Source organism: Mesoplodon densirostris, chromosome 4 (genome assembly GCF_025265405.1).
Source record: "Mesoplodon densirostris isolate mMesDen1 chromosome 4, mMesDen1 primary haplotype, whole genome shotgun sequence".
Taxonomy (NCBI): Eukaryota; Metazoa; Chordata; class Mammalia; order Artiodactyla; family Ziphiidae; genus Mesoplodon; species Mesoplodon densirostris.
Window position 1 is genome coordinate 165,818,982 of NC_082664.1, and position 13,005 is coordinate 165,831,986.

At 38.8% G+C, this 13,005-nt stretch overlaps 1 protein-coding gene across 13 annotated transcripts in view; it reads left to right on the top strand.

Moving 5' to 3' along the window:
- Positions 1-4,811: 4,811 nt before the first annotated feature.
- ABI1 (abl interactor 1) overlaps positions 4,812-13,005 on the top strand; it is a 100,754-nt gene continuing 92,560 nt past the window's right edge. For all 13 annotated transcript variants that reach the window (XM_060097644.1, XM_060097645.1, XM_060097633.1 and 10 more), the window contains exon 1: positions 4,812-5,062. In XM_060097644.1, the coding sequence (XP_059953627.1) occupies positions 4,946-5,062 (117 nt within the window). In that variant the 5' untranslated portion in view covers positions 4,812-4,945. The remainder of the gene's footprint in view (positions 5,063-13,005) is intronic.

The window sequence follows — 13,005 nt, forward strand, 5'->3', positions numbered from 1 at the left end:
CACAAGGGAAGTCCCTGCTAGCTTATTTATTAAGTATATTTTTGGCTTTATAAGAAACTACTAAACTGTTTTCCAAAGTGGCTATAGCATTTTACAGACAGTAATATATGAAAGTCCCATTACCCTACATTGTCAGTAGCAGTTGCTATTGTCAGGACTTTTTTATTTTAGCCATTCTAAAGGGTATGTAGTACAGTCTTTTAAATTTTACACTACATCCTGGTGGAGTGTAGTTATCTTATTATGGTTTTAAGTTGCATTTTCTTGATAAATAATGAGTTGAGTGCCTTTTCATGTATTTATTGGCCTTTTGTGGAGTGCCGTTGTCATCTTCTTTTTTTTTCAGTTGTTCCTTTTTGTTTTTTAATTCTTTTTTCCCCATTGACTTGGAAGAGCTTTTTTGTTTTGTTTTGTTTTAATATATTCCAGATACAAATCCTCTCTCAAATGTATGTGTTGTGGCTTATCTTTTCACTTTCTTAATAGTGTCTTTTCATGAACAAACTTTTAATTTTAATGATGGCTATAGTAGGCTGACTAATGGCCCCTCAAAGATGTCCGTGTCCTAATCCCTGCAAACTGTGAGTATATTACCTTACATGGCAAAAGGGACTTTGCAGATGTAATCAAGTTAAGAATCTCGAAATGGGGAGATTTTCTTGGATTATCTAGGTGGGATGTATGTAGTCAAAGGATCCTTATAAGAGGGAGGTTGATGGTCAGAGTCAGGAAGAAGAAGTTGTAATGACAGAAGCAGAGTCAGAGAGAGACCTGAGGATGCTGTGCTTTTGACATGAAGATGGAAGGAGTGGCCATAGTGAAGGGATGCAGGTAGCCTCTAGGAGCTGGAAAAGGCAAGGTAATGCATTCTCCTCTAGTATCCGGAAGGAACAAAGCCCTACTGACATCTTAATTTTAAACAAGTGAGATCTCTGATCTCCAGAGCTGTAAGATAATAAATTCGTGTTGTTTTAAGTCACTAAATTTGTTGTAATTTTTTACAGCAGCAGTAGGAAATGAATACAATGGCTTAGTTTTTCATTTTATTAAAAAGCAATTTATACACAAAACCAAAAACCCTAAAAAAAAGCAATTTATCTTTTTTTTTCTTTTTTTTTGTTAGTGCTTATTGTATCCTGGTTAAGAAATCTTTGCCTACCCCAAGCTTGTGAAGTTGCTCTATGCTTTCTTGAAGAAGCGTTATTGCTTTACCTTTTACATTTGGAACCATGATATATCCTGAATAAATTTTGGAGTATTGGGTGATGTAGATTCAATGTTCATATGAAAAAAACAAATGTCCAATGGCTCCAGCACATTTATTGGGAAAAAAGAATCCTTTCTCCCATTGAATTTCATTGGCACTTTTGTCATAAAATAAGTTTCTGCATATATGAGTGTCTGTTCCAAAGAACTATTTGTATGTTCTTCACCAAGTCCACTTTGTCCTAATTTCTGTAGCTTTTTAGTAAATCTTGAAATTTCGTAGTGTATGTCCTCTAACTTCATTTTTCTGTTGTCTTGGTTGTACTAGGGCCTTTGCATTCAGATAAATTTTAGAATCACCTTGTCAATTTTTACAAAAAACCTGTTAGGATTTTAATTAAGATTGTACAGAGTAAGCTGTTTTGATATAGAAATTCAGGTCCTTTACTTTAGCTAAGTTTTATTCTATTAAGTCTTTTAATACATTTTTTCTGGTCTGTTAATAACCGTGATTTAAAAAAATTTATGACAATATAAATTTATGATAATATATGCTTAGTAAAGGGTCATATTTGTTTAATTTAGTGGAAGGGAAAAATGGTTTTCAGACTATGGGTCATCTTTCTGTAGTGGATCATGAGATCAATTTCATAGTCCTTACCAGCATTAAATAAACTGAATTAGAATAGGAAAAATCAGAGTATCATACTTAGTTTTGTGAAACTTTTAAACCTGCATATATATATATATATATATATATCCTGGTTCACATTGTGTCAAAAAATATTGAAAGCCCATGGCTACAGTATGGTGCTGGTGTTTTATGGTTTTATCCCCACAAATCCTATTTGGTTTTAAAGGAAATATTGCCTTATTACAGACTATCATTGTAAGGGAAACTAGTTGTTTTTTTAAATAAAAATACAAAGGATAGCATATTCAACTCAATCACCTTAAAGGTATGAGGGGTAACTTCACTGAATGGACTTTATATAAGCCATAAATATTTCAAGAGAAAGTTTTAACTGGATAGTAGAAAGACCTGTTCTAGAAGTCAGAGAACTTGACTACTATTTTCAGTGCTATTAGCTAAATCTTTTAACCTGTGTAAGCTTAAATTGCCTTATTTGGTAAAGATAGAAAAGAATCTTTAGGTCATTTATCTCTGAGTTGTGTGCATTAAGGAAATCTAATAGGACTTTGAAAAGAGTAAAGCAGCATCACCTGCCTAATCACTCCCCAATGTTGTTGAAATGTATCAGTATATGGAAATAAGTTTAGTGATTTCCATAGTTAAATCTGGCTCGCGTAGAGACCAGATTCAAGAATACATCAAATTTTAATAACTTGTATTAAATAATGTTTGGATTAATGATAAGTATTAAAGAAAGACTATTATGTCTATTTTGGATTATTATGGAGAGTATGTCATTTATTGATTTATGGACCTTAGAATCCTTGATTGGGGGAATTCCCTGGTGGTCCAGTGGTTAGGACTCTGCCCTTCCAATGCGGCCAGGGTTCAACCCCTTGTCAGGGAACTAACATCCCGTAAGCTGCACGGCCGGAAAAAAAAAAAAAAAAAAAAAAAAGAATCTGGTGACTGGGTGTAGTTATCTCTTTCAGGTTGGAGAAGATATAAATTTTTCCTTGTAGAGGCTAAGCATCATTGGCCCCTAGTAAAGGCAATATCCAATAAATACCTATTCATGGGTCAATTTTTAAACATTTGGTTGTCATGTTATTATTTTTATAGTTATTGTGATTCTAAATGACTTCATGGAGAGATGAAAATATGGACTTTTAAATGATCTTTAAATTAGTTTCCTTTCGGCCTTTGGACAATACTTTTCATAGTCCATTATATCAAAAGCATTTAATGCTTCTCTTGAAATAAAAAGCTTGAAATATAGGGTGTTTTAGACTATTCCAAAGCAGTTGATGATTTTTTAAAAAGCACAATGATTTTACACGATGTAGAGAAACAACCTGTACAAAACTTCAAAAATATAGGGAGATACACGCAAAGAGTCAAAGAATAAGAGATTAGGATGTGATAGTACTAAAAATTGTTTGGTTTTATTTTTTATTTTTAAAAATTAAAAAAAATTAATGGAAGTAATGTTGATTTACAGTATTATCTTAGTTTTGTAACCAAGCAAAGCGCTTGTGTGCTCATGGCTCAGAAAGCCAAACTCTTGACTGAGAGAGTTTGCAGCAGAGTAAGGGTTTATTGCAGGGCGCCAAGCCAAGTGAGTGAGAGACAAGCCTCAGACCCACTCCAGCTTGGTCTTTGAGTTACGGGTGTTTTAAAGGTGAGAAACAAAGAAACTGGGATTAATCGTTGCCCTGTGACATTTCTGTGACATTTCTTAATCGTGGTTTCGGGAGTCAGAATGTCTCCAGTTTTATGATTCTCTGGCCAGGTGGTCCATGGTCCACGGTCTGTGAGCTCACCTTGCCCTGGAGAAACATCCTGAGTTTTTACCTTAATGATGATACCTGTAACAGCGATTTTAGTGCATTAAAGACGTTATTGACAGCAGTAACTATAGTCATCTGACGTTGGTTGATTAGTGTTAGCACAGGATTGAGGTCAGAGGGGAGAAAGAAATGAATAAAGTTTTGGATATAGATTAATCATAAACTCAATAAGGGATCATGGTTTTAAGGGGACTCTAGGTGTGCAACATAGTAAATCGTTTTTATATATTATATATATGTGTTTGTTTTTAAATCGTGGGTCTGTAAGTGTACAGAGTATCCTTACTGAACTTGTACCCCCAATGTTGAGTACATTGCTTGGTATAGAGCTGTTAATATCAAGTGTTGCCCAAATTTTTTTTTTTTTTTTTTTCGGTACGCGGGCCTCTCACTGTTGTGGCCTCTCCCGTTGCGGAGCACAGGCTCCGGACGCGCAGTCTCAGCGGCCATGGCTCACGGGCCCAGCCGCTCCGCGCCATGTGGGATCTTCCCGGACCGGGGCACGAACCCGTGTCCCCTGCATCGGCAGGCGGACTCTCAACCACTGCGCCACCAGGGAAGCCCAAGTATTGCCCAAATTTTAAGTGAATTGAGGAAGTTTAGAAAGTAAAGCCTGCAGAAGTTTAGAAAGTAAAGCCCGAGTCGCGTTATCTCTAAGAAGATAGAGGAAGTAAAGATTTGGAGTTTTCCATACTCTAGTCCTTTTAAATCCTTATCAGATGGGTATCTGATTCAAGGGCGTTTCCTAGTTAACCAAGTTCTGCCAAGCTTCACAGCCTTCTCGGGGAACCGGTTTCATTCTCTAGAATCACCCTGTGGCGCCATCTCCCGGAGCTGTTAAGAAACTCGGGATTTAAACCACCACTCTCTTTCCAAGTTCTTTAATTGCTCTCCTCCCGGGTCTTTTTTTTTTGAGGTTCCCTGGACGCATGCGCTTTCGATGGGCGGCCAAGCCAGTGAGAGACTACAATTCCCAGAAGGCCATGCCAAAGGCGGGGGAAAAAATCCCGTGGTTGCGGGAAGGGGGAGGCAAAGACAGGAAGGCTCGCGAGAAAACGAGCTTGGGGAGGCTGCGAGAAGTGGGTGGAGGCGGTTGGAGAGCGTGAGGAGGGCGAGGAGGAGGTGCCGTCCCACAATACCAGGCGGGAGGGCGGGCAGGCGGTTTGTGTCCGGGCTGTGAGGTGCTCGGAACCTCCGCGGACCTTGCAGCCTCTGTCTCTTTAACGCGAGAGGAAGCGATGCAGAGGGGTGGAAAATGGCAGAGCTGCAGATGTTACTAGAGGAGGAGATCCCGTCTGGCAAGAGGGCGCTGATAGAGAGTTATCAGAATCTGACCCGGGTGGCGGACTACTGTGAAAACAACTACATACAGGTGAGGAGCGCGGGCGCGCGGGCGGGCGCTGCCGGCCGGGCCGAGGACCCGCCGCCGGCCGCCCGAGTGACCAGCCCACTGGGCGGGGTGGGGAACTACCTAACCTCAGCGGCAGCCCCAACCCCAGCCCCAGTCGGGGAGAGAGCGGGTGGCCGGGCTGCAATACAGGAAGTGGCCGTGGTGGTTGAAACCCATAGAAGCGGAGAGAGAAAATGGGCGAGGGAGCCCGGAGCCGCGGCCGCCGCGGTCCGGCGCCCCCCCTGCCGTCCGCCTCCCCGCGGGCTCGGCCCCCCGAGCCGAGCTTCCCCCCGGCCGCCCTCCACCCGCCGGCCTTCCGTCCCGGAGCCCCCCGCCGCCGCCCCGCCCCCTCTCCGCCGGCCGAGGGTCTCGGACCGGGCGAGCGAACGGAGAGCAGAGGGCCGGGACGAGGCTCGGGGAGGAGCGGCAGGAACGAGAGGAGAAGCGGGGGGTGCGTCGGGGGAGGGTGGGTGGGGGCGAGAGTATGTCAGTTCAGCCCAGAGGGTGTGTCTTTTATTTATTTATTTATTTTTAAAATTTGTCGTGAGTCACATCACACAGACCTCCCCCGAGGAGAGGAGGAAGCGGGTGGGGAGCGAGGGAGGGCGTAGAAGAGAAGTTAAATCTCCGAATTCCGTTAATTGAAGGTTTGTAAATCTGCCTGCCTATCCGTTTTCAAGTCGGGTTTTCTCCCCTCGTCTCATCATTTTCACTTCCGCCCCCACCGTAATGTATTCTAGAGGTTGTTAGGGCGGTCGTTAGTGTAAAGCACAAATTATCCTTAACTGCTTGGAAAAATGGCTTCAATACTCTCTGTTCCCCAAAAGTTCTTGAACTGCTGGCTTCTTAAGTAACTTAACTTAAAATAGAATGGTGTAATCGCCGGTTGCTTTTTTCCTGAGGTTTCTCTCTTTACAGTACATGTAGAGAATGAATTCCCGAACTAGAACCAGAACGTCAAATATGTCATTCTAAATTTTTTAGAAAATTCTTGGGACCTTATCTATGGCAGATGGTTGGTTGTTTGCTTTTATTTTATTGATTGAAAGTGAATTATGTTGTGTGGTAGTTTGGTTTGTAGATCTTTAACTGCGTAAACTAACAGTTTGCAGTAGAAGCAAATAAAAGTAGCAGAGTCCTTTATATCAATGTAATGGCACCAAAAATTCGCTTGTTAGTGGTAAGGCATGACCAAAACGTGCTTTCAGAGGCTGGGGTTATTGCAGTTCAGAACTAAAGTATTTATAGAAATGCATCCCACGTGATTATCATTTTTAAGAACCAGTGGTTTCTGTTGGCAGATGCTTTTCCTCTATTTTTAGAAGGAGATACTGTTTTCAGAATATTTTGAATGTTTCTCAATTTCCATATTAGTAACATTGTATCTTCAGTAGCACTACTAGGAGTTCATCTCATAAATTTTTTCAAGCTTTTACTTTAGGAATTCCGCTGATAAACTTGTTGAACCCCTGCCACATCTACTGTATTACTTGTTTTTGCAAACTTTATATTTAGCTTTAAAAAAAATCTAAAATCTAGTAGAAATGTGGATATAGTTTTCAAGCAGAAAAGTTTTCTGTAGTTTGTCGATATTAAAAATAAACACGTTTTATTCAACTTCACATGAAGAACCTTAAAATTGAAGTGAATCTCAGTTTGCTGAAGGTTTTAAAGATTTTGAAAGTCAGAGGGAGAGCACAGGAAGTTATATTGCCCCCTTTCTAGAATAGTCATTTCTTTGTAGAAGTCAGCAGATAGGCACTTCATAAAGGGGTGGCTTCTTTTCGTTTTGCATGTTGGGAAATCTGACATATATAGTGTGGTAACTGCTACGTGTTGGCCAATGCAAACGTGTTTTAACCTGTCTGTTGGCTATTTCTTTTTCAGGTAGTTGTGTGCTGTAAGTTTTTTTTTTCCCCTGACCCTTTTCTTTTCCCCTCTTGCCATCGTAATTTTGAAGCACTTTAAAATTTCATTATATCCCTAATTAAATAAATCATGTTGTTTCTCACGTAGTCTTTTAAGCATGTTAGTACCATGATGCCAAGATCCACTGTCACTGGCCCCAAGTTTTTTTGGTGGTCCTAAACTTGACACCAGTGAGATATTTAGAAATACTGGGGGGAAAAAAGAATGAAATTCATACACAGCACTGTAATAGCTTTTAAACTTTGGGCTGCATGAAGCTGGCCACTAGCTCCCTTCCCAGGAGGCTCAGACAGGGTCACGCTCTGACAGGCTCAGAAGATGATGAGCAGTTGGTGGAAGCTGATGTGGTGGTAGCTGATTTCGTGATGTGCTGTGGTACTGTGAAGAGGGAACAAATAGTACTAGAAATATCTATTTAGGCGTCTTTTGAAATCTCTCTGTATCCCTTCTGTGACCGATTGGGTAAGGGCTAACACCCTATGTAAACATACCTTCTCTTGGGGAAGGTATATGGTCACCTGTGTTTTGAGAATTTTTTTATACCCAAGGTGAGTTAAATTATTGCCTGAGTGATTTTTATCCTGAGAATTGACTTTTTGTTTTGTTGTTTTCCTACAGTTTGGAAGTACAGCTCAGGTCAGGTGTTTAGCTGGCAAGTTCTTTTGGCTGTAGTGCAATTGAATCCTTGAGCACTTTATTACCTCTTTTGGTCTTGTTGACTTTAATTATTAAATTGTTTTATTAATAGCGAAACTTCTCAGAAGAGTCCACTATCTTAAAAAGGACAGGGTTTTTGAAATTCTTACAGGAAAATAATATTCAAAATAGAGAGTGTACTTTATATAAACATTTGTATAGACATAAAGAAAAATCTTTGCCTTTTCCCACCTTTAGTTTGAATTTTCTGGTGGATTGTGTCAAGGACAGTCACTCTTCAACTTGAAGAGCTGTTTGTTTATCTGGCCAGTTCTCTTTGCTCTACTTTAGGGTCCATACCGCCTTTGTTATGGGGATTATTTTGAGGAATAAGAAGGAGGTCTAAGTGAAAAGGAGTAGAAACTGCTTACGAAAGGTTTCTCAGCATAGGTTGGGTAAGGACAGAAAAGTCTTCCTTATAGCTTAACTTTTTAATTTCATTTTTTCCCCGGAATTTCGCCAACAGGGGCTTGTTTGGGTTAACAAGTATATCCTAAGGTCTGGGAAGATGAAGGGGATGTCATCAGTGAGCTACTTAATTTAGCTTGATTTCCTCCACCCATGACATCAGTTTATATTAATTTGCTTGTTATACCCATGTGATCTTGGAAGGCAGATAATTTTTTGAGGGGGAGCACTTTAGAGTAGGTAAGAGCTGACATTTTTGGTACTGTACAGTTTATTCCAGTTTAGAAACTAATGTCATTAATTATTACAATAATTATGATCTTTTTTCTTTCTTTCTTTCTTTCTTTTTTAAACAAATGAGCAATGTGAGGTTCAGAGACGTTGAATACCTAGCCTAAAGTCCCGTATCTTGTATGAGATGGTGCCTAGAATCAAACCCAGATTTTCTGATTTTGTATCCTAAGTGGATAAAAAGAATGTATGAAGAGGGTAATAGAAAAGGGAAGAGTAACTTGCTTCTACTTATTGAGTACCTACTCTTTCACAGTCTGTGCTGGTTGAATTGTATTACCTTTAATCCTTACAAAAACTCTCTGTGATAGGCAGTATTCTCTTCCAGATGAGGAAATTGGGACTCGGAAAAGTTAAATGAATTTTTGTTTGATCCTACAGTTAGGGATTGGCAGTCAGGATTTCTCCCTAACTCTTGACAGGCTCCAGAGGCTATGCTCTTTCCATATCGCACTGTCTCCAGATGCAAACGAGTCTAGAACTCAGACTAGTTCAGAGATGTCATGGAATAGACTCTTGTGGATCATGTCTGGGAACCTAACAACTATTTTACTATTGTTTCCTGTGAGTTCCAAGTTGTAATATAAGAACAGGTATGTTTGTAATTTGGGGACTTGCCCGATCACAAAAGATGGTAGCTTTGGCACTTGAAGAATTGAATTACAGGAATCATAGGCTAGTTTTTCACTGAGCTCAGTGGATCCTCTTCTTCTCTTGTGCATCTTTGCCTTTTTTTTTTTTTTTCTGTTCTGAATCAGCTTTGCACTTGTGATAAGGAAATTTGTAGAAGAATTAGTAGAAGTTAGCAAAACAAAAAATGTCTTGAAATATTTTGGGTAGTTCTGATTTCCACACAAACTATGTTCAGGTAAAGATGTCAAAGTGCTTGCGCAGATTAGGACAGATTGGAAATGGTAGCAATCTTACTTGCACTTGGAAGTTTGAGTAAAACACTGGCTAGCAAAATTAGAGGTATAGGTTGGAAGTCTAAATGAATTAAACAGGGTTTTAGTAATGTACAACATGGTAACTCTAGTTAATAATACTGTATTGTATAATTGCTACTAGAGTAGATCTAAAAAGTTCTCACCACAAGAAAGAAAAAGAAAAAAATTTTTTAAATTTGTGTGGTGTTGAATGTTAACTGGACTTATTGTGGTGACCATTTTGCTGTATATACAAATAGTGAATTATTATATTGTACACCTGAAACTAATATGGTGTTATATGTCAATCATATCTCAATAAACAAAATAAAATGGGATTTTAGATAATTTTATGGAAAATCCTCAGTTAATTGTTAGATTGACCTATATCATGTCATAACATTAATTAAACATTAATGCTGCTGTCAAGCAGACAGAATCTGACCTTGCATATTAGGTCTTAATGAAAGTCCATTCATCTCTCTTTTTTTCCTTTTGTAACTATAATATAATAAGAACTTTACGTGTGGTACTGTGATCTAGTTCTGGTGTGTTTAGATCCTCAGTTTTAGTATGTTTGTATCTTTAGAAGAGGGTTTTTTTTTTAAGAAAATGATTGAAATAATCCCTTAGGATAAGAACACTTTTCTAATTACTCTTATGTGCTTCTGCTTTCTCCAGTTGGTTCTGATAGCTGAAGAATGCTAATACTAATTTTTTTTTTTTTTTTTTTTTGCGGTACACGGGCCTCTCACTGTTGTGGCCTCTCCCGTTGCGGAGCACAGGCTCCGGACGCGCAGGCTCAGCGGCCACGGCTCACGGGTCCAGCCGCTCCGCGGCATGTGGGATCCTCCCGGACCGGGGCACGAACCCGCGTTCCCTACATCGGCAGGCAGACTCTCAACCACTGCACCACCAGGGAAGCCCAATGCTAATACTCCTTGAGGTAGAAAAGAGGTATTTGGGCAATTTTGATTCTGATCTATGACCATTTATTTATTTATTGGTCGTGCTGCGAGGCATGTGGGAATCTTAGTTCCCTGACCAGGGATCCCCCCTGCACTGGAAGCTCGGAGTCTTAACCACTGGACAGCCAGGGAAGTCCCTCTGTGGCCATTTAGAATAACTGTATCTTCAGTTAAATTATGTCCTAGGAATTAGAAATTTGTGAGTTAATAGGCAAGAATGTATTAGCTAGAGAAGAAGAGTGCTAATATTGGGACAAGAGTTTGAGTCAGACATTAGAGGAGATTGTGTAGATGTAATTCCATGAAAATAGTGTTGGTAAGAAAAGTAAGGTAAAAGTGACAGTGGAAAGCTAATTTTGGAGCATTTAAACGTTTGAATTTGGGGGGAGCTATATATTTTTTCTAATGTCTTTTTGTGTTGATTGTAATTTTCACTGAAGTTATGGTTTGACTTTTGAAGAATAATAGTCAAACCCTGGGGCTACAAACTTTTTAGACCTTAATATTTATTTAATAAGACACCATCCTAAAAAATACGGGATTTTTTTAAAAAGTATGGTATTGAGAAAATGGCAATTATTTGATTTTGGAAAATGGCAATTACTGTTTTTTTTTTTTTTTTTTTTATAAATTTACTTATTTTATTTTTGGCTGTGTCGGGTCTTCGTTTCTGTGCGAGGGCTTTCTCTAGTTGCAGGGAGCGGGGGCCACTCTGCATCGCGGTGCGCAGGCCTCTCACTGTCGCGGCCTCTCTTGTTGCGGAGCACAGGCTCCAGATGCGCAGGCTCAGTAGCTGTGGCTCACGGGCTTAGTTGCTGCGCGGCATGTGGGATCTTCCTAGACCAGGGCTCGAACCTGTGTCCCCTGCATTAGCAGGCAGATTCTCAACCACTGTGCCACCAGGGAAGCCCTGGATTTTGTTTTTAAAGGAGATAGCTAACCTGATGATTTTAACTGTAAACATTAATTCCATAGAAAGGAGACTTGAAGTTTTTTAGTATTACCACTCTGTGTTAACCCGAATAGGTACACTTAACTAACTAATTTACTAATTTTCTTCATTTACAAAATGAAATTTTCTGAGAAATAGTTGGTAGTGAACTAGTATTTGTGAAAAAAATCTGGAAGCAAAACAAAACATCCTAAGGAAGATAATGTTTATTTGTTATCAAATAGATTCTAATTTTGATACGCATCTGTGCTTAGCAAGTTCAGCAAATGTGGAATTGTGATTTATATCAACTAAAGAATATTGGTAGTACCATCTCAGGTATAGCTTAAAGTATAAGGAAACCATTTAAAGTCTTATTTTACTAATTTTTAGCATAGTAATTAAAAACTCATATACCCAGATGTGGAGAGAACGGCATAATGAACCCCGACGTGTTCAACATCCAGCTTTAACAATTACCAACTCATGGCCAGTCTCGTTTCATCTGTAATCCTCTCCTGTCTGTCATTATTGTAAAGTCCATCTTTGATGTATTATTTCATCCGTAAATATTTTAGTATGTATCTCTAAAAGATAAAAGGCTTATTTAAATCCATTGCACAATTTCTGTATGTGGGGGAAAAGATGATGAATGTTATTCTGATTTATTTATGACAATAAGGAGTAGAGAGCTTTAAAATAGTTAACGTATTTTAAGTTTACAATTTTGTTAGTAATTCCTGCCATAGGTTGATTAGAATATAGCTATATTATCTGCTTCATAATAGAATTTAAAAAATTGAGCTGTAAGTCATATAATGTAAAACCAACCATTTTAAAGCATACGGTTCAGTGGTATTTAGTGCATTCGCAGTGTTCTCCAACCACCGCCTCGATGTATTCTAAAACATTTTCATCACTCCTCGGGAGAGCCCATACCTGTTAAGTAGTTTGTCCCCATCCTACCCCGCCGGCACCTGGCATCCATCAGTTTGCCTTGTTTCTATGAATTTACCTATTCTATATATTTCATATGAATGGAATTATACAATACATGGCCTTTTGTGTCTCTTTCACTTATATAAAGCGTAATGTTTTCAAGGTTCATTCACTTGGTAGCATGTATTAGTACTATATTCCTCTTTATGGCTTAGTAATATTCTAGTGTATGTATATTATACCACATTTTGTTTATTCATTCATCCTTTGATGGACATTTGGGTTGTTTCTACCTTTTGGCTGTTGTGAATAGTACTGCTATGAATATTCATGTACAGTATTTGCATGCCTGTTTTCAGTTCTTTTCCATATATACACCTAGGAGTCCTTCATAGTGGTGTTTTGTTGTGAAATACATAATTACCTAATTTTGCATGTAGAGAATTTTGAATTTCTACCATTGTACTGCAGTGTTAAGAAGGAATTCCAGGCATGAACATACACTCAGAACTTCAGTGTGAATTAAGGCTTGGAGCCTAATTTTCCACTTTATATGTAAAGTTAATTTTCCCCCTGATGACCAAAGTAATATCAAATATGGTAATTGCACGAATTTTAAACTTTTTAGAAATATATATAGCTTAGACAGGACAAGTCCCTTGTAATATCACTCACATATACAGCTTTTAACGAATATATCTAAACTTTATGTTGTACAACTGGTAAACTTATATTGCTGATAATAGGGCAGAAAGTATTTCAGTTATAGTATATTTTAAAATTAAAAAATTCTAACACTTCTGTGAGATTATCTAGTTATTAAGTCAGATGTGAATT